This window comes from Dama dama, chromosome X (assembly GCF_033118175.1).
Source record: "Dama dama isolate Ldn47 chromosome X, ASM3311817v1, whole genome shotgun sequence".
NCBI lineage: Eukaryota > Metazoa > Chordata > Mammalia > Artiodactyla > Cervidae > Dama > Dama dama.
The window spans coordinates 138,912,035-138,937,526 of record NC_083714.1 but is presented as its reverse complement, the minus strand read 5'-3'; the positions used below and the strand labels follow the sequence as shown (position 1 = coordinate 138,937,526).

The 25,492-nt window shown below is 39.0% G+C and overlaps 1 protein-coding gene across 2 annotated transcripts in view; it reads left to right on the top strand.

The window, feature by feature from the left end:
• MOSPD2 (motile sperm domain containing 2) overlaps positions 1-24,884 on the top strand; it is an 84,085-nt gene extending 59,201 nt beyond the window's left edge. Inside the window, exons 9-15 of one of the 2 annotated variants that reach the window (XM_061137821.1) lie at positions 9,290-9,466; positions 10,261-10,373; positions 12,411-12,507; positions 13,286-13,382; positions 13,763-13,892; positions 21,704-21,806; positions 23,982-24,884. In XM_061137821.1, coding sequence (XP_060993804.1) covers positions 9,290-9,466; positions 10,261-10,373; positions 12,411-12,507; positions 13,286-13,382; positions 13,763-13,892; positions 21,704-21,806; positions 23,982-24,023 — 759 coding nt within the window. In that variant the 3' untranslated portion in view covers positions 24,024-24,884. Of the gene's footprint in view, positions 1-9,289; positions 9,467-10,260; positions 10,374-12,410; positions 12,508-13,285; positions 13,383-13,762; positions 13,893-21,703; positions 21,807-22,360 lie in introns of both variants that reach the window. The other variant, XM_061137820.1, reaches the window with a different exon arrangement.
• The last annotated feature ends 608 nt before the right edge of the window (positions 24,885-25,492 follow it).

Here is a 25,492-nt window from a genome sequence, read left to right as displayed (position 1 = left end):
TTTGGGAGATTGTAACTTTCTAAGAATTTGTTTCTTCTACATTGTTCATTTTATTGGCTTATAGTTTATAATAGTCTCCTGTGATCCTTTGTATTTCTGTGGTATTTATTGTAATTTCTCTTTTTTTATTTGTAATTTTATTGACTGGAACCCTCCACCTTTTTTTCTTATTCATTTATTTTTGGCAGCAGTAGGTATTTGTTGCTGTTAAGGCTTTCTCTAGTTACTGTGAGCAGGGACTACTCTGTAGTTGTGGTGTGCCAGCTTCTTATTGTGGTTGCTTCTCTTATGTGTGGAGTATGGGCTCAGTTGCCCTGCAGCTTGTTGTATCTTTGTGGCCCAGGGATCAAAGCTATATCCCCTGCATTATCAGGCAGATTCTTAAAGACTGGACCATCAGGGAAGTCCTCACTTTGTTTTTGTTTTTTTTTTTTAACTGATGCTGCTGCTAAGTCCCTTCAGTCGTATCTGACTCTGTGCAACCCCTTAGATGGCAGCCCACCAGGCTCCTCTGTCCCTGGGATTCTCCAGACAAGAACACTGGAGTGGGTTGCCATTTCCTTCTCCAATGCATGAAAGTGAAAAGTGAAAGTGAAGTCACTCAGTCATGTTCAACTGTTCATGACCCCATGGACTGCAGCCTACCAGGCTCCTCCGTCCACAGGATTTTCCAGGCAAGAGTACTGGAGTGGCTTGGCATTGCCTTCTCCTTTTTACTGATGAGTCTTGCTAAAAGGTTTATCAGTTTTGTGTATCATCTAAAAGAACCAGCTTTTAGTTTCATTGATCATTTCTGTTGTTCATCTCTATTTCATTTCTTTCTGATCTGATATTTATGATTTGTTTCCTTCTATTCACTTTGGGGTTTGCTTCTTCTTCTTTCTCTGTTTGCTTTAGGTGATGTTGTTCAGTTCTTAAGTCATGTCCGACTCTTTGCAACCCACCAGGCTCCGCCGTCCCTGGGATTCTCCAGACAAGAACACTGGGGTGGGTTGCCATTTCCTTCTCCAGTGCATGAAAGTGAAAAGTGAAAGTGAAGTCACTCAGTCATGTCCGACTACAGTACGCCAGGCTTCCCTGTCCTTCAGTATCTCCCAGAGTTAGCTCAAACTCATGTCCATTGACTCAGTGATGCCATCAAACCATCTCATCTTCTGTCTCCTGCCGTCAATCTTTCCCAGCATCAGGGTCTTTCCCAGTGAGTCACCTCTTCACGTCAGGTTGCCAAAGTTTTCAAGCTTCAGCATCAGTCCTTCCAGTGAATATTCAGGGTTGATTTCCTTTAGGATTGACTAGTTTGATCTCCTTGCTGACCAAGGGACTCTCAAGAGTCTTCTCCAACACCACAGTTCGAAAGCATCAATTCTTTCGTGCTCAGCCTTCTTTATGGTCTCTCACATCTGTACATGACTACTGGAAACACCATAGCTTTGACTATACATACCTTTGTTGGCAAAGTGATTTCTCTGCTTTTTAATACACTCTTTAGATTTGTCATAGCTTTTTTTCAAAAGAGCATGAGACTTTTAATTTCATGGCAGGAGTCACCATCTGCAGTGATTTTGGAGCCCACGAAAATAAAGTCTGTCACTGTTTCCATTTTTTCCCCATCTATTTCCCATGAGATGATGGGACCAGATGCCATGACCTTAGTTTTTTGAATGGTGAGTTTTAAGCCAGCTTTTTCACTTTCCTCTTTCAGCTTCATCAAGAGGCTCTTTAGTTACTTTTTAGTTTCTGCCATTAGGGTGGTATCACCTGCATATCTGAGGTTGTTGATATTTTCCCTGGAAGTCTTGATTCCAGCTTGTGATTCGTCCATCCTAGCATTTCACATGATGTAATCTGCATAGATTAAGCAGGGTGACAATATACAGCCTTGATGTACTCCTTTCCCACTTTGGAACCAGTCCATTGTTCCATGTCCAATTCTAACTGGTGCTTCTTGACCTGCATACAGGTTTCTCAGGAGACAGGTAAGGTGGTTCAGACTCCCATCTTTTAAAGAATTTTCCACAGTTTGTTGTGACCTGCACAGTCAAAGGCTTGGGCATGGTCAATGAAGCAGAAGAAGATGTTTTTCTGGAATTCTCTTGCTTTTTCTAGCATGTGAGATGAGCACAGTCGTGCAGTAGTTTGAACATTATTTGGCATTGCCCTTCTTTGGGATTGGAATAAAAATGGACCTTTTCCAGTCCTGTGGCCACTGCTGAGTTTTCCATATTTGCTGGCATATTGACTGCAACACTTTAGCAGTGTCATCTTTTAGGATTTGAAAGCTCAGATGGAATTCCATCACCTCCACTAGCTTTGTTCATAGTAATGCTTCTTAAGGCCCACACTCACTTGATTTCACACTCCAGGATGTCTGGCTCTATGTTGTTGACCATACCATCATGGCTATCTGAGTCATTAAGACCTTTTTGTATAGTTCTTCTGTGTCACCTCTTCTAAATCTCCCCTGCTTCTATTAGATCCTTGCCATTTCTGTACTTTATTGTGCCCATCTTTGTATGGAATGTTCCCTTGGTATCTCTAATTTTCTTGAAGAAATCTCTAGACTTTCACATTCAGTAGTTTTCCGCTATTTCTTTGCATTGTTCTCATAAGAAGGCATTCTTATCACTCTTTGCTTTTCTCTGGAACTCTGCGTTCATTTGGGTATATCTTTCCTTTCCTGTTCTGCCTTTTGCTTCTCTTCTTTTTTCAGCTATTTGTAAGGCCTCCTTTGACAACCATTTTGCCTTGTTGCATTTCTTTTTCTTGGGGATGGTTTTGGTCACCAATTCCTGTACCATATGTTATGAATCTCCATCCATAGTTCTTCAAGGACTCTGTCTATTAGATCTAATCCCTTGAATCTGTTTGTCATTTCCACTGTATAATCATAAGGGATTTGATTTAGGCCATACCTGAATGGCCTAGTGGTTTTCCGTAGTTTCTTCAATTTAAGCCTGAATTTTTCAGTAAGGAGTTCATGATCTGAGCCACAGTCAGCTCCCAGTCTTGTTTGTGCTGACTGTATAGAACTTCTCCATCTTTGGCTGCAAATAATATACGCAGTCTGATTTTCGTATTGACCATATGGTGATGTCCATGTGTATAGACGTCTCCTGTGTTGTTGGAAGAGGGTGTTTGCTATGACTGGTGCATTCTCTTGGCAAAACTCTGTTAGGCTTTGCCCTGCTTCATTTTGTACTCCAAGGCCAAACTTGCCTGTTACTCCAGGTATCTCTTGACTTCCTACTTTTGCACTTCAATCTCCTGTGATAAAAAGGACATCTTTTTTGGTGTTAGTTCTAGAAGGTATTGTAGGTCATCATAGAACCATTCAGCTTCTTCCATATTACTGGTTGGGGCATAGACTTGGATTACTGTGATGTTGAATGGTTTGCCTTGGAAATGAACCAAGATCATTCTGTCAATTTTGAGATTGCGTCTGAGTACTGCATTTCAGAGTCTTTTGTTGACTATGAGGGCTACACCAATTTCTAAGGGATTCTTGGCCACAGTAGTAGATATAATGGTGATCTGAATTAAGTTCGCCCATTCCAGTCCATTTTAGTTCACTGATTCCTAAAATGTTGATGTTCACTCTTGCCATCTCCTGTTTGACCACTTCCAATTTACCTTGATTCATGGACATAACATTCCAGGTTCCTATGCAGTATTGTTCTTTATAGCATCAGACTTTACTTCCATCACCAGTCACACCCACAATTGGGCATTGTTTTCGCTTTGGTGGTATCTCTTCATTCTTTCTGGAGTTATTTCTCCACTCTTCTCCGGTAGCATATTGGGCACCTACCAACCTGGGGAGTTCGTCTTTCTGTGTCATATCTTTTTGCTTTTTCATACTGTTCATGGGGTTCTCAAGGCAAGAATACTGAAGTGGTTTGCCATTCCCTCTCCAGTGGACCATGTTTTGTCAGAACTCAGTTTAGGTTTTTTATTAGAGATTTTTCTTGTTTCCCAAGGTAAGATTGTATTGCTGTATGCTTCCTTCTTAGAATTGCTTTTGCTGTTTCCCATAGGTTTTGGATCTTTATGTTTTCATTGTCATTTGTCACTAGGTATTTTTTAATTTACTCTCTGATTTCTTCAGTGACTCACTGAGTGTTTCTTAGCATATTGTTTAGCTTTTACAAGTTTGTGTTTCTTACTTTTTTTCCTTTTAGTTGATTTCTATCTCAGAGCATTGTGGTCAGAAAAGATAGTTGATGTGATTTCAGTTTTCGTCAATGTACCAAGCCTTACTTTGTGGCCTTATTTGTGATCAATCCTAGAAAATGTTCTATGTACACTTGAGAAGAAAGTGTATTCTGCTGCTTTCAGATGGAATGCTCTATAAATATTAAGTTGATCTATTTTAATGTGTCATATAAGGTCTGTTTTTCCTGATTGACTTTTGGTCTGGATGATATTTCCATTGATGTAAGTGGTGTGTTAATATCCCACACTATTAGTTTGTTACTGTAGATTTCTCATTTTATGGCTCTAGCCTTTAGTACCAGCTTTATATATTGAGCTGCTCCTATATTGGGTGCAAGTATATTTACAGTTGTTTTATCTTCTTGGATTGATCCCTTGATCATTGTATAGTGTCCTTTCTCTCTTAAAACAGTCTGTATGTATTTTAAAGTCTATTTTGTTTGATATGAGTATTGACATTGCAGCTTTCTTTTGATTTCTATTTACATGGAATACCTTTTTCAGTCCCCTAACTTTCAGTCTGTGTCTCTAGATTTGAAGTGGGTCTTTTGTAGACAGCTTATGTATGTATGAATTTGCATACATTCTACCAGTCTGTCTTTTGGATAGAGCATTAAATCCATTTACATTTAAGGTAATTATTGATATGTTTTTGTTTTACTGTCTTTTCTTTTTTGGCCTTGCTGCATGGCTTGCAGATCTTAGTTCCCTGACCAGGGATAGAATCCAGGCCATGGCAGTAAAAGCACCACATTCTACCCACGCTACTGCCAGGAAACTCCCTTGTCATTGCCAGTTTATTAACTATTAAATTTGATTTTGTAGGTCTTTTTCCCCGCTTCCTCTTTTTTTCTGTCATGATTCGATGCCTAACTTTAGTGTTGTGTTTGATTTCATTTTTCCTTTTGTGTGTGTGTATTTATTATTGATTTTCAGTTTGCTGTTACCGTGATTTGATATAGTAGTCTATAAATGAGATTGTTTTTAGCATTTGTTGCATAGTTTATTTGGTGGTGGTGTATTCTCTTAACTTTCGAATGACAGCATTTGATTCCTTCACGAACTGTGAATTAGAGCCTTTATGGGAAGGGTATCTTGGTTATGGGTTCTTTTCCTCTCATCACTGTAAATATATCATGCCATTCCCTTCTGGTCTGCAGAGTTTCTGCTGTAAAATCAGCTGATTTAAAAAAATCAGCTGATAATCTTTCAGGAATTCCCTTGTACATTATTTTTTGCTTTTAATATTTTCTCTTTAATTTTTGTCAGTTTGATTAACATGTGTCTTGGCATGTTCCTCCTTGTGTTTATCCTGCCTGGGACTCTCTGCACTTCCTGGACCTTGGTAACTATTTCCTTTGCCATGTTATGGAAGTTTTCAGCTATTATCTCTTCAAACATTTTCCCAGGTCCTTTATCTCTTCTCCTTCTGACACCCCTTTAATGTGAATATTGGTGCTTTAAATGTAATCTCAGAGGTGTCTTAGACTGTCCTCATTTCTTTTCTTTTTTCTCTATTCTCTTCTGTGGCAGTGATTTCCACCATTGTGTCTTCCCACTCACTCATCTGTTCTCTCATTTATTCTGCTATTGGTTTAATCTAGTGTGTTTTTCATTTCACTTATTGTAGTTTGTCTCTATTTGTTCTTTAGATATTTTAGGTGTTTATTAAACATTTTTTCTTTCTTCTCAGTCTTTGCCTCCATTCTTTTTCCAAGACCTTGGATCATTTTTACTGTCCATACTCTGCATTCTTTTTCAGGTAGATTGCCTGTCTCCACTAAACATAGTTGTTGTTCTTAGATTTTATCTTTTTCCTTCATCTGGGACTTATTCCTCTGCTGGTCTCATTTTGTCTGACTTCCTGTGATTGCGATTTCCATCCTGCAGGCTGTAGGGTTGTAGTTCATTTTTGCTTCTGCTCTCTGTCCCCTTGTGGATGAGGCCAGTCTAAGAGGCTTGTCCTGGGAATTCCCTGGTGGTCCAGTGGTTAGAAGTTCACACTTTTACTATTGAGTACACCTGTTAAGTTCCTGGTTAGGAAACAGATTCCACGAGCCATACAGCATTGTTAAAAAAAAGAAAAACTATTTAACAGGCTTGTGCAGGCTTCCTGTTAGGAGGGACTGGTTCCTGCCAACTTGTGGGCAGAGCTGAGTCTTGTGTCTCTTTTACCGAGTCCAAGTTTGCTCTGGTTGCTATGACAGGCCAATTAACCGAGAGATGAGGTGTTGAGGCAAGGAATACGAGTTTATTTGGAAAGCTGGCAGACCGAGATGACAGACTAGTGTCTCCAAAGCCATCATATCAGGGTCTGGATGCCAGGTTCTTTTTATAGAACAGGGACGGGAGAAGGCGAGGAAGTCAAGTAAAAGTTCCATTAATCTTGCAAATATCTCCTGGAATAGCCAGTCTCGTGGAGAGGATGCATTAATTCCTTCCTGTAGCCATCCACAGGTGGACAGGGCCTGGAACAAAGGCATTTTGGTTTAACATTCCAGCAGTGGGGCAGGGTTCCCCAAGGCAGGCCACTATGTATGGACAATATCCTTTTAGTGAACAAAAGCAATGGGAAGCAAAGGTTAAAGTAGAAGAAACAGATCCAACGTGGAGTCAGTTCTTCCCAGTAACAGTTGCGCACTGTCGATGTCCATTCCACAGTCTTGTAGAAAGGGGGCCATGACCATTCTAATTGCTTCCTGCTGTGTCTTGTCAGACAGATGTCTGTGGGAATGTCTGCCATCAGTGCCAGTGTTCCAAATGTTGCTTCTTTTGTTCCTATATGGGAAGTGTCTACTTTACACCTGTACACTTAAAAAATATTCACAACCTAAAAGTTAAGAATTATGTTCTTTTCCATGGGAACTTTGAGGACTTAAGGCCTGAGAGGCAGCCCCTCAGGTAAAGAATTTAGCAACTTTTCTGTGTATGTGAAGATGCAAGAGTCAGGGCTCATTGAAATCATTTCCTTAACATGTACCTCAGGTATCTGGGGCCTATAATCCTGTATTCTCATATCCCGAGTTTCCTCAGGACTCACCATAGCAAGTGGCTGAAGTCTGATGGCTGCTAGATGGGAGATATTCTTCTCCTTCCTGAGTGTCCTATGGCTCAACCAGGTCATGTTGGGCAGAGGGCTGCAATCGTTGATGGCTGATATGGCAGGAAATAATTCCATTTCTCAGATCCTCCCCTCTTGGTCAGAAATTTAACCAATATTTGGGAGACATTTTATGATGAAATTTTGTCCTATGACACTGGGAGGCCCCTCCAAGATCAGGCAAAAGTACTTAATATGCCACTCCAGGTGCTAATTTTTGGATTCAGTTCAGTCACTCAGTCGTGTCCAACTCTTTGTGACCCCTTGGACTGGAGCACACCAGGCTTCCCTGTCCATCACCAACTCCCAGAGCTTGCTCAAACTCAACATCTATCAAGTCGGTAGACCCCCATCAATAATTAATGATTCTCTAGATCTGTCTAATTATGATCCAGGAGACATTTTCAATTATTACCTCTTCCCATACCTAGAACCACACTATTACAATTATTTTATGTTATCAATGTGATGTATTTCTCTAAGATGATTAGCCAGAGAAGTTTCTTTGGAGGCCTGTTTGCACACTTGGTACTGTGATAGAGAACTCATCTTATAAATGAGATAGAATATAAATAATGCAGCAAGCAACATTTACAAAGACATAATGCAGCAGGGAGACACAAAGCACAAACATTTTGGAGACAAGAAACAAAACAGTGATTCGTGGAACTAGTTGTAATCCAGTTGCAATAATCCGGCAATGGTCAAAAGTCGAAAAAAGATCAGACATGGAGTCACTTCTGTCCTGGAACACCTCTAGTGGGCAGGATCATGTGAAGGGGTGTGTTTAGTGGGCACCTGCGGGCTCAGGAAGACTTCATGCAGACTGTCTGCTGATGGGCAGGACTGTGTTCCCACCCCATGAGTTGTTTGGTTTGAGGCATCCCAGCATTGGAACCTATAGGCTATTGGGAGGGACCAGGTTTCAGTGAGGAAATGGTGGCCTGCAGGAGGGCTCACACCCATGAATACTCTCCAGAACTACCACTACCGGTGTCTTTGTCCCCACAGTGAGCCATAACCACCCCCTGCCTCAGCAGGAGTTCCTCCAGTATTAGCAGGTAGGTCTAGCCCAGGCTCCTATGAGGTCACTGCTTTCCCACTGGGTCCTGGTGGTCACAAGATTTTGTGTGTCCCCGCTGAGAGTGGAGTTTCTGTTTGCCCCAGTATTGTGGAATTCTTGCAGTCAAATCCCATTGGCCTTCATAGCCCGATGCTCTGGGGGCTCCCACTCCCAATGCCAGACCCCCAGGCCAGGGAACCTGATGTAGGCCTCTGAACTTTCACTCCTGTGGGAGAACCTCTGTGATACAATTATTTTCATTTGTGGGTCACCCACCTGGCAGGTAGGGGATTTGATTTTATCATTCTTGTGCTCATCCTACGGTCTCCTTATGACTTCTTGTTTGCCTTTGGATATAGAGTATCTTTTTTGGTCGGTTCCAGTGTTTTATTCTCAATGGTTATTCAGCAATTAGTTGTGATTTCAGTGTTTTCATGAGAAGAGATGAGCTCACATCCTTCTGCTCTGCCATCTTGTCTCAGCCCTCAATCAGAAATGTTTCCTTTTTTATAAATATTTTTTATGCCTTCTAGGTTTTGTGTTATACTTAGAAAGGCCTTTCCTTACTCAGCTTTTGTGTTTCTTGGTTTTGTTGTTGTTTTTAATCCCCCTATTCCAGAAACTTACATGGTTTTTAAAAAAATACACACATTTAAAGCTCTTACCCATCTGAAATTCTTTTTGGTATAAAGAATGAGCTGAAGATCCAACTTGGTTCTTTTACAGATGGCTGGCCAGTTGTCCCACACCACTTATTGCATTTTCCCATGCTGTTTTGAAATGCTTGCTTTGTTTTAAATTTCCCTATCTAATTAACTCTGTTTCCTTGGCCAGAGGAATGGATTTTAACTTTACTAAGAGAATTATTTCTCCACCCACCTCTCAGCAAGCTGATACAAAATTCTTTTTCTCAGGATCCTTTCAAGTATAGCTATCCACCACTTGTAGATGATGATTTCCAAACACCGTTGTGTGAAAATGGGCCTATTGCCAGTGAGGATGAAGCTTCAAGTAAAGAAGATATAGAAAGTGATGGCAAAGATACCTTGGAAACAATTTCTAATGAAGAACAAACAACTCTTCCTAAAAAGGTAATTTTAACAAAAAAATTTAATAGAGACAAAAGATGTGATCTCGTCCCACCAGCTGGCTATGTGAGTTTGGATAATTCACTAAATTTGCTGCCCTTCTATATCTTGAAATGTAAAAAGAAGAAGGATGGCAGTAGCTGACTCTTAGTACCACTACATTATATAAAAGGCTGATTCCATGCTTTGTATAAAAATTGGCAAAACACACCTTGAAAGAATCCTTTTATCCAAAAATTTTTTTTATCTAAAATAAAAGTATCTTAAAACGTACCCTTGATCTACCCCGTCTTTGTCATTTTTAAAGCGCACTGAGTTGTTATGTTTTTATATCAGGAACTTGATAGGATATAAATATATTCTATGTAGAAAAGATTTAAAAATCCATAAGGGAGGGGAATTTCCTGGTGGTCCAGTGGTTAGGATGCAGTGCTCTCACTGCCCAGGGCCCAGGTTTAATCCTGGTTGGGGAATTAAGATCCTACAAGCCATGGAGTGTGGCCAAAAAAACTAAAAAAGACTCTTAAGAGAAAGACCATGTTACATTTTCTAAAGGGGCTTCTTTATATAGTAGGCACTCAAATACAGGTTAATGATCTGATTATTATATCTAAATTATATATTTAACATATAGTAAACCTAGCTTAAAGATTATAATTTGGATCGAGTTACTATAATGCTTACTTTGTGACCTAATGAACTGCCTGTCACTGCCTGTATGAAACTGAATTTTTTTATCTTTCTTCATATATGTGTGTGTATATATATGTATATATATATATATAATTTGTCTTTAGGGTAACATAATGGAACCTATATCCAAAGCAGATGAGAATGAAAAAGTTGATTCCAAAATGAAAACTTTCAAGAAACCACTGAGTGTATTTAAAGGGCCCTTATTACACATCAGGTAATGGCTGAGGATTTTATTAGCTATGCTTTTGTAACATATCTTGATTGTTTTGAGAGAACTGCAAAGTTAAGAAAATTTCTGGACTTTTTTTGAAACTGTGGAAATATAAAATTAAGGGGTATCTGAAGTCTCACCTTGGTTTTCAAACATAGTGGATATTTGTAGCTACCTTTTTATTTATTCTGGTGAGTTTGTTTAAAAGGCCTTTATCCCACATAAGGTAATAATGAATACTCCTGTACTAACAACAAATCTGAATGACATACATTTTTCTCATTTTACTGATTGTCTTTGACTTGCATAAGTTTGAGGTTGCCAGAAATGACACTGAAGTAGCCCTTTATTGATTTAACCTTCCAAAACTAAAACTGAACCAGAAAAATAGGATTTTTACCAAAGCCAGATTTCAGCACATCTCTATTTTCCTCTCCAGGGTGTTCAGTCCAAAAAATTTAGTATCATTTCTTTATCACTATGTAGAGAGCTTTCTCACTAATGATGCTTTTGGTTGGTAAATCTATATAACCTTATTTAACAGTGCTTTATCAACTGTCTTTAGTAACGGCCTACTGTATCATTTTCTATCCTTTTACTTGAAACCTTTCTATATAACTGTTAAAGACTCATGAACAGTAGAGCCAGACATTTTAAAGATCGAATTTGAAATTTTCTAACTGACAAGATTGATTTGTTGACACATATTTTGATTACTGTTATATTTGGATTTATCTTGCCCATCTGCATGAGTGTGTATGTGGGGGCTGCAGGGAGGGAAACACACGTGCCTGTTCTCCTTTCCATGGTTTTGCTTTGTCATTTTCCCTGCTTCAGAATTTTTTTCCCCATTTTGCCCTCTACTAGTTTGCAAACTAGTGTCTTTTTCCCTCTGGAGGCCTGTCACAGCCTTAGTTCCTGGGCTACAGCTATCGTGATATGGCTGGAAGAGCCAGCTAGGGAGAAAGCCAACTCTGCAATGCCCACCAGAAAATCACAGTGCTTCTCCTCCATAGACCCAGGGACCTAACCAACCTCTGTCTCCCCAGACCTTTTCATGGTTTTTGTGCTGGGTACTGAGAGCACAAGTTTCTGTTGAAGACAGAAACTTCCTATCTTTTCTGTGGTATATTTCACATGGGTTTTTAAAGGAAGCCAGCAGTCATGCCAATTTATGTCTTGTCCAAAGCTAGGCACAGCTCTCCAGGGAGAGCTCTTATTTAACAGTGTGTGTTCTCTACATGAATAAATATCTGATATGCAGACATTCCTGATATAAAATGAGTGTTTAAAGATGGAGCTCAAAGTCAAGGGCTATCTGGCGAATTCACCTTAATATTAAAAAATCATAGTCCTTTGCACTGTTTGGAGAGGCACCTGATGCAATTTAAATTTAGCTCATGTAATTAAATTATACAAACTTTGCTTGAGTCTTTACATTTTTATTTTAGATCCTGGGTATTACAGTGGCTAACAGTAAAAATTGCTTTTTGAATCTTAGTGATTTTTTGGCCAATTTTCCTATAGTTCCCACAGCAAATCTTTTGTTATTCTCCTTCCATGTTACTTAGAAAAAAACTATATATAGTCAGGAATTATTCTGTTACTTAAATATATCTCTGACTTTTTTAAGTTGGTGTATAGAAATGTGCCCCCATTCTAATGTTTGTAATTAGGTAAAGTTGAAGTGGCAATTTCTTTTCTGGTTCTTACCTATCACCTGCCAAAGAGTTTCAGTAAATAAACCTGAAGATGGTGCTGGTTATGGGACTAATTTAGAATCCTCCTAATTCTCCCTTCTGTTCCTGCCTATTTTTCTTTTAGATCTTGGGGGGAAACCATAGGACTTTTCAAATAGCATGCATTCATTCAGTCAGTAAGATTAAAATACAAAATGTATTAGGTAATTGTTTTGTAATCTTCTTTGATGAAATCTCTTTATACAAATGGGCATAACCAGATATTTTTCTTCAAGCTGATGATTAGGTTTGTCATTTCTTCTGAACAATACCAATGCCTTATGCTTTTATTACCACGTAGCCCAGCGGAAGAACTGTATTTTGGAAGTACAGACTCAGGAGAGAAGAAAGCTTTGATAGTGTTGACAAATGTAACAAAAAACATAGTGGCATTTAAGGTAAATATCTGAAAGATAACTTATAAGTTATGTGTGGAAATTGAAAGATTGATAATTTTGAGCTTGCATGTTTTTATTTATGACATTTTTAGGCTTGTTAAACTGCCTTTTAGCTCTGAGCTTATCTAAAATGTTCCCTTGAGGTCTGTATCTGTCTTTAATATGCAGTAATAGGGTACTGTCCAAATTAGTCCCAGGGTTTAATGTTTGTTATTTAAAAAAAACAAAAATCCTTTTTTCATTATATGAATAATATGTAAGAGTGAAAAATAAAGCTATAAAATCAAAAGTGCATTTCCCCCCAAGTGTGGTATACTCTGGAGTGTAGTTTATACTGGATACTAACCTGGTGCTGAGCAGTAAGTAGAACAGGACTGAGCCCACTATTACCCATATGGTAGGTTTTACTTCCTTAAATCATCTTTCTGGATGCCCTTTGATTATCTAATGTTTTTAAATTTCTAAACACTGTTGTAACATGTATTCTAATGTAGGATGTGTTTTTGAATTTGAAATATTTATCCTCTTAACCACCTGAATTTAATAATTAACAGTTGGGCTCATTTTTTTAATTTAAGAGGAAGGCTCAGTGACAGTTGGACTGATGAATGTTTCTTCCCAATAAATTGAGGTGCTTTTTACCTGTTGATGGGAAGAGATACATTTTAACCACCAAGGTGGTTTTATGGACTTTATTAACTGGTTTTTAAAAGTCATTTTTAAACCATTTCCCCCCAAAGAGCATGAAAGTTATTGTGACTACTGTCTTCATAAACAGGTGAGAACAACTGCTCCCGAAAAGTACAGAGTCAAGCCCAGCAATAGCAGTTGTGACCCTGGTGCATCAGTTGATATAGTTGTGTCTCCCCATGGCGGTGAGTTGTCACCTGAGTGGCTGCAACAGGGTATTTATGGGGGACCTAGGGCTGGGCGATGAGTCAGCAGAGCTCGACTGGAATCCCAAAACTGGACTGTCAGCAAGTCACCTCACCATACTCTGGCCAACTGTAAAACGAGATGGTTGAATGAGTCTCATTTAAAAAATTGAACAACTAAATGTGTTGAAACTAATGCCAGCTGAAATTGAATTTCAAACCACAAAAGTCCTCATCTTTATAGGAGAGCTGCCTGTTTTACAATAGTTCCATATTATTCTTTTTCCTTAGTGTTGTTTTCTAGAACAGTGCCTAAACCACATGCCCAACCCTTTGTAAAGGTTCCTGTTTATGTATTAACTTGCCCTTTTGGAATGCAGGTTTAACAGTCTCTGCCCAAGACCGTTTTCTGGTAATGGCTGCAGAAATGGAACAGACATCTGGCACGGGTCCAGCAGAATTAACTCAGTTCTGGAAGGAAGTTCCTAGAAACAAAGTGATGGAGCACAGGTACACTTTTTGACTCATAAGCTCTCAAACTGCGATGGGAAAAATCCCACAGAGGGATGTGTCTACCTGGGCTAGGCAGGCATTCCTTCCTTCCTTGCGCTTGGCAGACACTAGGCTTACACTGTGGGCCCCACGTGCTGAAAGGCTCTAGGGTGCCCAGGTGAATGGGACCTGGAGTGGCTCTAGGATTGCTAACAGCAGAGACTTGCTGGCAGGCTAGTGCAAGATTCTGGATGTGTCAAAATTACAAGCACAGGTATTTCTCTTCCAGCAGTTAACCTTTATCGGAATGTTCACCTTATGTACCAGAATGTTTGCTGCAGCATTGTTTGTACTAGTGAAAAATGAAAAAGAGCCCAAATGATCATCAGGAAAGTAACAGTAAAATGCATTTGAGAATAGCCACACTGGGGAGCACTCTGCAGCCATTCAAGTGTGTAGTATGTCTATTTGTTCTGTTACAGGAAAAAGACATCTGATATAGTAGTAGGAAAAGAAAAGAACCTGCTCACAGAAAAATATGTATGACAATTAGCCTATTTAAGAGGAGAAAACCCTGTGACTGTATAGGCATATTACACATGTACATCTGTGCGTGCATGCATGCAAGTGTTTTACATCTTAAAAAGATGTATAGGAAAGAGAAGGTTGGTTATGGGTCTTTTTTTTCCCCATGTGCCCAGTTTTGCCCCCCAAGGGACAGTTGTTTGTCATACTGGAGACACTGTTGAGATCCTAACTGGACATTGGGATGCTGTGGGCATCTAGCAGGTAGACATCAGGGATGCCACTCAGTGTACCCCTCTGCACCCACCCCCCCACCCACCGCTGAAGAATGGTGCAGCCCAGAAGGTATTGAGGAAGCTCAGTTGAGGATAGTTAAGATGGCCACTCTGATGACATGTGAGTAGGATATGAAGGAAATGAGAGAAAGCCACGTAGATAACTGGGACAAGAGCTTTCCAGGTAGAGAGAACCACAAATGAAAAAGCTGTGTTCCTAGCCTGTGTGAGGAACAGTAAAGTCATTGGAGCCTGGATCAAGTAAGGGGGCAGCAGGGAGCCAAATCATTCCCATAGTGAGAACTGCTGATTCTAAGAGGAGAGACCATTACCTGGTGCTGAGCAGAGCCACGAGGTGAGTGACTTACGTAAAGGATTACTCTGGGAGGCTGTGTAGAAAATAGACTGTGGCAGACATAATATTAACACTTAAATAGAACCTCCTATATGCTAGTACTGGTGTAAGTGTGTTACTCATATTTATTCTTTTAGTTACTAGGACAACTCTGCATGCATACTTAGTCACTTCCATCGTGTCCAACTCTTTGTGACCCCTATAGACTGTAGGCCACCAGGCTCCTCTGTCCATGGGATTCTCCAGGCAAGAATACTGGAGTGGGGTGCCATTTCCTTCTCCAGAGGGTCTTCCTGACCCCGTATCAAACCTGTGTCTCTTAATGTCTCCTACACTGGCAGGTGGGTTCTTAACCACTAGCGCCACCTGGGAAAGTTAGGTATAGGTAATTATTTTTCTCGCTTTATAGACGAGAAGCTGGGAACTCTATTAATGGTTTTGGTTGATTTAAATCTACAAAAATAGAGGAGGTTATATAACGCATATGGCGGGAACAGAATGTGAGAGGACCCATACTAAGAAAGACTGTTGGAGAGGAAGCAGGGCCCAGAGGAGGAGTCTGGTCACCTTTGTAAAACCACAGGGAGAACACTGACCTGATGTGAAATGCCTTGGACAAGATTACCATTTTCAGGTCATTCATAGGTAAGAGAGCAAGAGAAATAAGAAAGGGTCTAGAAAGACAAGCTGTATTTCCACTAGGCTAGGTCTGACTTTTCCCCAGTGAAAGAGGGTAAAAGTTACAGTTAGACCTAGCCTAGAGGAATATTTAGTGGCCAAACAAAGGAGGACAATACAGGGAGTCAGGAGGGAAACCAGTAAGTGAGCTGTGCCCTCAAAACCCAGGTTAGAGTATGTTTCATGAAGGAGCAAACTGCTACCAGTGTCTGTCAAAGATGACGTGTGAGTGGTGGCCACTGCTGAGGACATCACAGAGGTCCTTGATGACCTCACGAGGATCAGTTTCAATTGGCAGGAGTCAACTGCCCAAGAAACATAGGTAATGAGTCTCCTGAAGGTTTGGGTCTCCTGAAGGTTTGGCTTATTTAGGTGGGACCAGGGTCATCTTTAGAAGGACGAATGTGTTATGTTTGGGGTTTTTAGTGGCAGTTGTTTGAGCACTGTTTAAAACCACGGTAAGAACAATTTTAGAAGGAGAAGCTGACCTTACAAGGTAAATCACTGACCATGAAATTCCTGAGAAAGAAGGAACAAAACCTAAAGCCCAGGTAGAGGTCAGCCTTAAGTCAAGAGGAAGAAAGGAACACAGATCCTAGATAAGGCTCATGCTGGTTGTGATGTGTTTTTAAATGGAATATTTAGATATTTAAATTTCAAGTTATATTAGGCCTACTTTTGAATTGCTTATGAAACCATACCTTAAAATTACTGGGTTTTTTTCCTAGTCTTGTTACATATGAGTTGTTTTGTTATCTTATTTTGTAAATCAGTTCCTAATGCGTTGCTGTTCTATAACTGTCAAAAGACAATCCATCACTTACAGAAACAGGGAGACTTGGTGGTTTAGTACTGAAGGCCAGGTGAGAGCACTGCTTCCCATGTAGAAAGGGTGGTTTCCTTCAGATCCTAAGATTGGGTGAATTCTATTGAATACTTTATATAAAAGAAAACTTCTCATAGGTTATTGAGGACTGTGTGTAATTGTGTTCTTTGATTATGCAATAAAGTTAGAAGATGTAGGAAAGGAAAAATAATTTCCCCTCTACCCTTCTAAGTTCTTGGCTGAGACCCACTGTATAAAAGACAGATGAACAGGAGAGAAACAGAAGTTTCATAACATGGATACCTCCTGTATATGTGGGAGAAACCGAGGAAAACTAAGTAACTCAGCCAAATGGCTCAGGCCAGCACCACCTCCAGCTGAAGACCAAAGAAAGCCAGTTCTGAGATGCTGTCAGGGAAAGCACAGTAAACATGGGTAAGTAAGGTTATTGTGCCAATTGAGGCAAATTCCTCTCTTCTTGAGGTCCCCAAAGTATCCTGAGGTTCCTGAGCTTGCCAGGAAGTGACTTTCCTTACCTAGTAAGGCTGTCTGAAAACAAGGTACCAGTTGAGTTTTTTCCCCAAGTGTCTTTAGTTCCTTACAGCCATCTGGTCATACCTGCTTTATGCATTTCATTTTCAATAGGACATTTGAGTCATCAACCTTGATAATATAACCATGTCTCCAATTGTGCCCTGTTACAAGGGGAACAGATTCTCATTGAACTTACGCAAATAACTGTATCACCATGAAAATGAGAATATCACTAAGTGTTTCCAGATTTTGGAGGGATCAGGTAGGGAAAAACATTGTCTCAATTCTGCTTACAAAGGCATAATTCACCAAATTGCAGTAAATCACAGATACCTTAAGAGAAAAAGTTTTCCTTAAATCTGGAGAAACAAAACATTCTATTTCTAACCAAAAGTCATAAAAATTATAATCATTTTCATCAGCTTCATTCAATTCCGTGTTATTAATTTTTGTTCTGCTTGAGTCCAGCTTTTCCATTAGTTCTGGAAATTCCTACCCAGTTCAGTTTTATAATCTTCAAGTTATCAGAAACCTGAATCCTACAGTATTTGTCAGAGTCCTTTTTGTGAGTCTCTTTGAAGATGAAACATGTATCTCTACAAATACAATCAAGAAGCTTTAGTATTCTTATTTGACAATGTGTCTCACGTAATTTGGGGCTTCCCTGGTGGCTCGGATGGTAAAGAACCTGTCTGCAATGCGGAAGACCTGGGTTTGATTCCTGGGTCAGAAAGAGCCCCTGGAGAAGGAACGGGTAACCCACTCCAGTATTCTTGCCTGGGAAATCCCATGGAGAGAAGGGCCTGGCGGGCTACAATCCATGGGATCACAGTCGGATAGGACTGAGCAACTAACACTTTCACTCACATAATTTATCAAATAAGCCTAAGTGGTTTAATATATTTTTATAATGAAAGAAAACACATCTTTCCACAGAGGCCCTGTGGAAAATCCCAAAGTTAGTTAGAGGTCAGAAAGATTTCATTTAGAATTTGATGTGGGGAAGTTTGTCAAAAATATCAAAGGGTTTTGGACACTTGACTAAATAGAATCATAAATTAATATGGAACAATATTTAAGGATCCAATTAACCAAAGTGACAGTTAAATTTCAAAGGCAAATACAGATGGTCACATAGTTGTGACCAAAACTTAGCTCTTAATCTTTAAAAGACTGTTTGCTAAAGTAATCAAAGACCTGATGATAAAGATAACTAGAAGTACAGGAAATCATTTTAATACAATCTAAAATCTTTGATTTCTAGGCAGATTACTTAGAAAGGGTAAAGAAAAACCTTTCACAGTCTCCTATCAGGGGCAGACCAGTAGTCTAATAAAACTGTCCTTTAACCAATAAATGAAAGAAAATTTTGTTTTATGTAATTAGACTATTGATATTAAGCTTATTTTTAAAACTCTTAAAACAGTTATTCAATTTTAGCCCTCTTGACTACACAAGGTAACATTTTCTGTTCCTCTCTCTTCCCAGCTTTCTATATGCCTTTAATTTGTCCTTTATTCTCCTACTTTCTACTCTGAAATAACTAGTTTTACTTTAGGATATAACTACTTTCACTTCTCCTGGTCAAAAATATCCTAACTCTTGCATATAGTAATTATACTAATTTCTAGCATTATAATTTTCATAACTCTTGGAAACTAATTTCTAGTGAAAACAAGCACTTGTAATCTGTTACACCAGCATTCTTTAAACTGGAAAATTTATGAATATAGTTCATAATTTCTAAAAGCAGATGTTTCCTCCTAGTATAGCTTTTTAACATGGCACAAGATATGACTATGTCTTACATATCCAAATATCTTTCATTCTATACTAAGAAGCCCAAAGTAGATAAACCTATGTTTAGTAATGTTTCAGTATTTTATCTTATTTGGAAATGACCTAGATATTCAGTTAATTCCCTATCATTTAACTTAGCAAAACTCTAAACTTTCAAGTAATCAAAGATATTTAGAAAACTATTTTTAAGAGATATAAAACATCCTCAGTGCTGAAAAGCTCACCTACAAACTTTTATCCCTGTGACTTGTTAGGTCAAGTGATTTAGATAGAATTGTTCAGTTTACTCATAAAGACATCAAGGCACAGTGTCAGAGGTGTTTTTCTTGCTGACGGATTTTGTAACAGAGCTAACATGAGCTTTTTTGAGATGTAAGTCCAGGTAGAATAAGTTGCATCTCTCTCATTGTATTCATCTTGATAACTCGGAAGATCTGCCTGTTGAATTAAACCAACAAACTTAACCCAGCTTTTTATTTACCAAAAATTATCCCAGATCATGTGAACTTGAAAAATAAATTGGGGTTAGTTTCTATATTTGAGAGTTCTAGGAATATTTAATTTGAAAAGCACTTATTTTTCTTTATGCCAATTAAATATAACTTTTATGAATTAGTTTTTACAGTACCGTTCAGAGATAGAAAAATACCACACATTTGTTAACACATATATAAACACATGTAAACATACAAACAGAGACCTTAAAGCTTTGGTTCCAAAATTTTAGCCCTAATTTTTGGTACAGTAACAAAAAACTCACTAGCTTATAAAAGAACAGGTGAATCCAAATTGTGTTTCTGGCAGTTGGAGTAAGTTTACCTGCTCAGGGTGCTAAGATTTTTTTTTAACTAATATATATGTTTTTTCATTTGTCCAGTTTCAGAATAGCTCCTTTTTTGCCTTCTGATGAAAATCATTTTCCGAGAATTTGCATTTCTAAGAGCTGGCTATCAGGTCCTAAAGAAGGTGGGGATAGAAAATTTATATCACAGAGAAAATGTCTTAAGTTTCTTGCCTGGAGTTTTGGAGGTACTTTGCCTAATATCAGAGGTTTAGAGTAATTACCATTTAAAGTTTTTCCAAATGCAGAACAGTTCTATTTCCAGTGTCCTGGTCTTTTCCAATGCCTACAGATATTTTGAGGTATTAATAAATAGGGCAGGTTTTCGAACTGAATTGCTTCTAGATCTGAATTTCTGGCTTTGTAAAGATTTGCAGGACAAAGACAGTTGCTTTTAATGCCTCAAAAAATTGGATTGAAGCCTGAATGATATCAAGGGACTGACCTGCCCATCCAACTACATTTTCTTCAATTTGCTTTATATCAGGGAGAAGATTTCCAATTAAGATGGAAATCAAATGATTTCTATGTTCTGGAGTTTCAGGGCTTAATGCAGCATGCTTTACAAAGTTCAGATAAAGCATTCAACAAAGGCCTTTGAATGCTCTTTTTCTGAGTGTACAATTCAGCCTTGGACCAATTCACCTTCAGGGAGTGGGTAGGGGAAGCCCTTACTATTGCTTCTAACAGCCTCTGAATATTAGTTTATCCATTTCCTGATAATTTGGGAGGAATTGTGGTCATATTTCCTGTGTGAGTGTGCCTGTTTTCCCCAGGGGGCCATCTGGTGTATCTGATAACTACAGTATAATTGTGGATGTTAAGAACACCCCTGCACAGCCAATCAAGGTCCCTGGGAGCGGGGAACTGATCTTTTTAACTCTTCTCTAAATTTGATAGATATGTTCTAAAAGTGGAGGTAAAAAGAACTTTGTCATTTCATCTTGCTAAGGATGTCCCTAAGGCTGACTACCATACTCCTTCATGTCCTCCTTTCAAGTTAGTCTTTCCCTAGATAGCGAAGAAGGTAATTGTTTAGGATGAGAGCTCTGAAACATGTTAAACACAAAAGTTTCTCCAATTCAAAAGTCATCATTTGGCCATTGACAAGTAACATCTTATATTACTTTCAATAGCAACCCACACCAATAAGCCTTTTGATGACTTAACCATGGATGCAAGAGGCAGCCCAAAACGGGGTACAAAGATGCAGCCCTCAAAAATTCAGAAAGCTCACTTGCAGAGTTAGCTTCAGGAAGCCAAGACCTTCACTGTCACAGGTGCTAAGGACAGTGTCATAAGAAGTGTCTCCAGTTTCCCACAAGAATGTGATAATGCTTTCAGTTACAAACCTCCTCATCTGTGACACTGGGTGGGCGCTATAGGAACAGGACTTTTCCCACACTAAAGGACGCAAGGTTGCGAGGACAAGGGCCCTTTATGCCAAACTCCCACAACAGCTGGAAGGATCAGAGAAGGCTGCTTATCACTTTGTGTCTCGGATCCCCGGCCTATGCAGTTGGTCATGAGATGCATGTAGATAAGATCATCATTTAGCTGGCAGTGACCAGAGAGAATACTCTCAATGGTCATAAAGCCAAGCTCTCAGGACAGAATGAAACAAAAGCAAAGTCTCACCTGTCCTGTGGTTCTCCTTATGCCAAACACCACAAAAGACAGAGAGAAAACAACAACCATCTCTGGGAGGAAAGAGGACCAGTAGAAAACAGAAGTCCTGAAAACAAAAGTCTCTACCAGAGTCACAGGAACCAGCTCAAGAAAAACCTTGTGCCACAGAGGCATATTTTGAGGGGGTAACAAATTCTGCTGCCCTTCGAAGATACACGCTGAGCGGCTCCCTTAGGTATCTCTGGGCAGACAAGTGAATGCTTTCACCACTGTGACACACACTTCTGTGTTACTTTTTTTCACCTTATATTGTTAAAAAATTCATTAACAGCTTCAAGAAGTTGTGTTTCCTTTGGATTTTCATAGGTTAAGATGCCATATTGTTGAGAGCTGTAAACCATCCAGTCTTACATTGAAAGATCACGCCTTTAACACGTCAGATAAAACCAGCGAAGACCTCTACCATCAGGTAAGTGTTCTTTCTTCCCAACTAAAACAAAGTCCTTAATGTTAATCAATATTAGAAATTCATTTTTCCCCATTGTCATAAGGAAGCCTTTTGGCATAAACATGACAGAAACGCTCTCCTCTTTGTGAAGGGAAGCCAGATCAGAAATGGTAAGCAGTGAGTTACTTTCAGAGAGCTGTTTCTTTCTGAAAGCTCTGTACTTTCTGAAAGCTCATCGAAAAACATGATCTCTGGGAAAAGGTACCATGTAGTGCATTTACATTTGAAAAAGGTAGAGGGCCTCTTTCTGAAGAGTTGGCTTCAGTACCTCCAGGAAATGATATCTTCGCTCCTTTCTCAACTTGAAAATTAGACCTTTTCAAAACAAGAATAAAGAGAGGCACATCTCCACATCAGCCAAGTCTAACTCCTCATTGCCTTTCCATCCCAGCCTCTCAGAGTACATGGACTCTCTCCCGTACATGTTTGTGGGGTTTCTAATATTCGTTTGGCATGCACATGATTAATGTACTGTTGTATTGATACAAACCTTTCATCCTCTTTTCCCTCTTCAGCTCAATCGTTTGGTAGAGAGCACTAGGAAGCTTGAAGACCAAGTCCAACGATGTATCTGGTTCCAGCAGCTGCTGCTTGCCCTAACTGTGCTCTCGCTTGCTTTTATGGTTTCTTTTTTCTATCTGTTGTACAGTTAAAGAAGTGGGCCTTAGCGGGAGAAAATAAGACTCAGAACTTCACCACCATGCTCCAAGTGTCGCACATCTGTGCTTCCACCAAGATGTACGGCATTTAGGGGCAGAACTGAAACATTCTTGAAATAAACTAGTAGAATAAGCAAACACTGAAGAGACTGATTATGAGAGTCTATAGGTACTTAAGTAAGTAAAGGCATATCTGTTGTGTGACTTAATAGTTTAGAGATAATTTATTTTCCCCTCCTGATCTGAATACTTTTAAAGCTCGTTTTATCATATATATATATATATATATATATATATATATATATATGTTAGCTGAACAGAAAAGTACCATGCTTTGTTGCAGCCAAAAAACGTCATCTGCTTTTTTTTTTTTTTAACACAGTTATTATAGCTGAGCCAACTTAGTTTTTCTATACTGTGTATATAGAACAATGTATATTGAAAAAAAAAAAAAGACGTACTTATAGAGAGTCATTTCTGTAACCAGGACTTTGTCATTTTGAGAACTACTAACACGTGCTAGTTGATGTTCTTTTGGAATGTACAACTACTTAATGCCAAACCACCTTCAGCCTTTGTTTCCTATCCGTCTTCCTTAAAGGCCTGCCTGCCTTTTATTAATCTCAGACTTTGTATTGAACAATCACACTCTTATTGAGGTAGGACTGTGGAACTAAGTCTGGTTGGATTTTCTCTGAAATCTGTCAGTAACATCTGGAAGGAGAACTCTCCAGTCTTTTTTATGCAGTTTCATGTTGCTCTCTGGCTGGACACACACCTTTTTGCTTCACCTATTATAAAGGCCTGATCCTCCATTGGACCATCTTCACCTTCTTTTCTAAATGAAAGGAGTTAGATAAATATATTTTTTGAAAAGTTAATTTTTGAAAAAGATGCCTAGCAGTATAATTCATTTACATTTCAGTTTCTTGTTAAAATCAGGCATGAGAGGGGAACTTGACAAAAGACTGGAGTATTTAAGAGGGTGGGAAAAAAAATGAAACCTAGGTTGTCAGTTCTCTGTTTAAGAGTGAAAAATATTACTTGATGATTGACTGTCCAACCTTCAGACCAAGGTTAACTGACTTGATCTTCCACCTTTGTCACAGCAATACTGAGGACAGTTCCTCAATTCCTAACATGAAACACCTCGCAGGAGCAGAGCCTGATGAAAGTAGTTTGTTTTCTCATCAATATAACCAGTTCGGGTCCCTGTTGGTTCACATGTAAATCTACTTTATATGAAAGACAAAAAATAGCCTGTAAAATAAATTTTGAGTTGTGATTGAGCCACGTTTGGAGAATGTTTTATTCTGAAGTTGTAGTGTTGGCGGCTTTCATCTTGAGAATTTGATGAATCCAAAGTGGCATTATGAAGAATGGAGAGAGAGTCTTCCTTCAAAATTGGCCTAGGAAATAAAACCTTAAATGGACACTGGTCTCATACTTTGTCTTAATTTGGGTTTTTCTGTTTCAGTTTGCCACCTCCAGAAGTGAAAGTGACTGCAGTCCACCCTGAGTACTGTTCATAGTTTCTCCCTGTGTGTGCACAGCGGTTGCCCCTTATATGGTAGATCGCTGACTTTACCGTAATCTAATTGTCTGTGTTTTGTTCTTCGGCAGATAAATGTGGAAATAATTAGTCAAAATTGGAAATGTACTGTCCTAACGGTGTCCCTTTAATGTTTCACGTGAAAATTACATCAACTCACTAAAATGTTTTTCCCTGATGTCTGGCCAGTTGAATTTAATAACGTATCTTGTTAACATTTGTGTGTCTGTTAAATGTGACTAAGCAAAATGTACTGAAAATTAACTATAAAATCAAAGGCATCTAAACTTTTGTACTTGTCTTGATTGGTTACATATATTTGATTTTATTCTGTCTTCCTTTGATTTTATTTAATCACATTTGTATGATTATTTTGAGTACTCTATAATTATTTTTTAATATGTCATTACCTGTTTATGACCAGATTACCAAGGACCAACATTTAGATTGTTTTCACTTGGGAATGGAAATTCATAGAGTTTCCATGAAAACATTAATGAAGTATCATTATAGGCAAGTAGCCTAAAAATACAATTGCTGGTAAACCTAGCCTCAAATTTCATAATATACCATAACTGTTTTTATATCTTGCCACTAATTTTGACTGGATTTAATAGCACTTTATTGTACAATTGCGAAAAAAAATATATTCCTAGAATTGTTGCCAGTGTAATTTCTCTAATGTTCTGGTGCTTTTCATATATTTTCAGTATTTTTATTACTATATTGGTATTTTCTTTGTATAAATTGATCAAAAGAACATGCTTTCTATTTTAATATGTTTTAGAAAAATAATTACATTTATGCAATAAATATCATCAGGAAAAACCTCTGGTCTCTAATTCATAAAGCATCTTAAAAAATCAATGCTCAGGCTCACACTGACCTTTCAAAGATCACATTAATTTCTCCTGGACCTGCTTATCTTTTTATTAAGGAGGGCACTGCAGAATTCCAAAGACAATTGTGTTTTCGGGAGAACCCGACCTCACTGTATCCTGTTTCTTGTCGCCCAGGGTCTGCTCGGGGCTGCTCTCCATTTTCCTGCCTCAGCATTGGCCTCACTGTCACAGCTGGGGCTCCATCATGGAATCTACCACTAGAGCGGCCACCCAAATCACAATTGCCCCACATCCCCCGTCCTAGTACCCACACACCTGCCTGTCTGCCTGCCTGCCAGGAACCTGTAAGGAAGCAGGCTGACAAGTCTTGCCTGGCTGCCGGGCATGTGGCAGAAAGTCCCTGCGAGAAGGCATCAGAGTGGCTGGGGGTGGGGGGCAGCCCTGGATGGGAACCACAAAGGCCCTGGAGAGTGTGTGGGCTCCTCGCCATTGGAAAACACAACTCCCAAGTGCAGCTCCATTAAAATAGGACCAAAAGGACAGGTCCATCTTCTAAACTGTAAAAGAAATGGAGATAGAAAACCACTTGCGAAA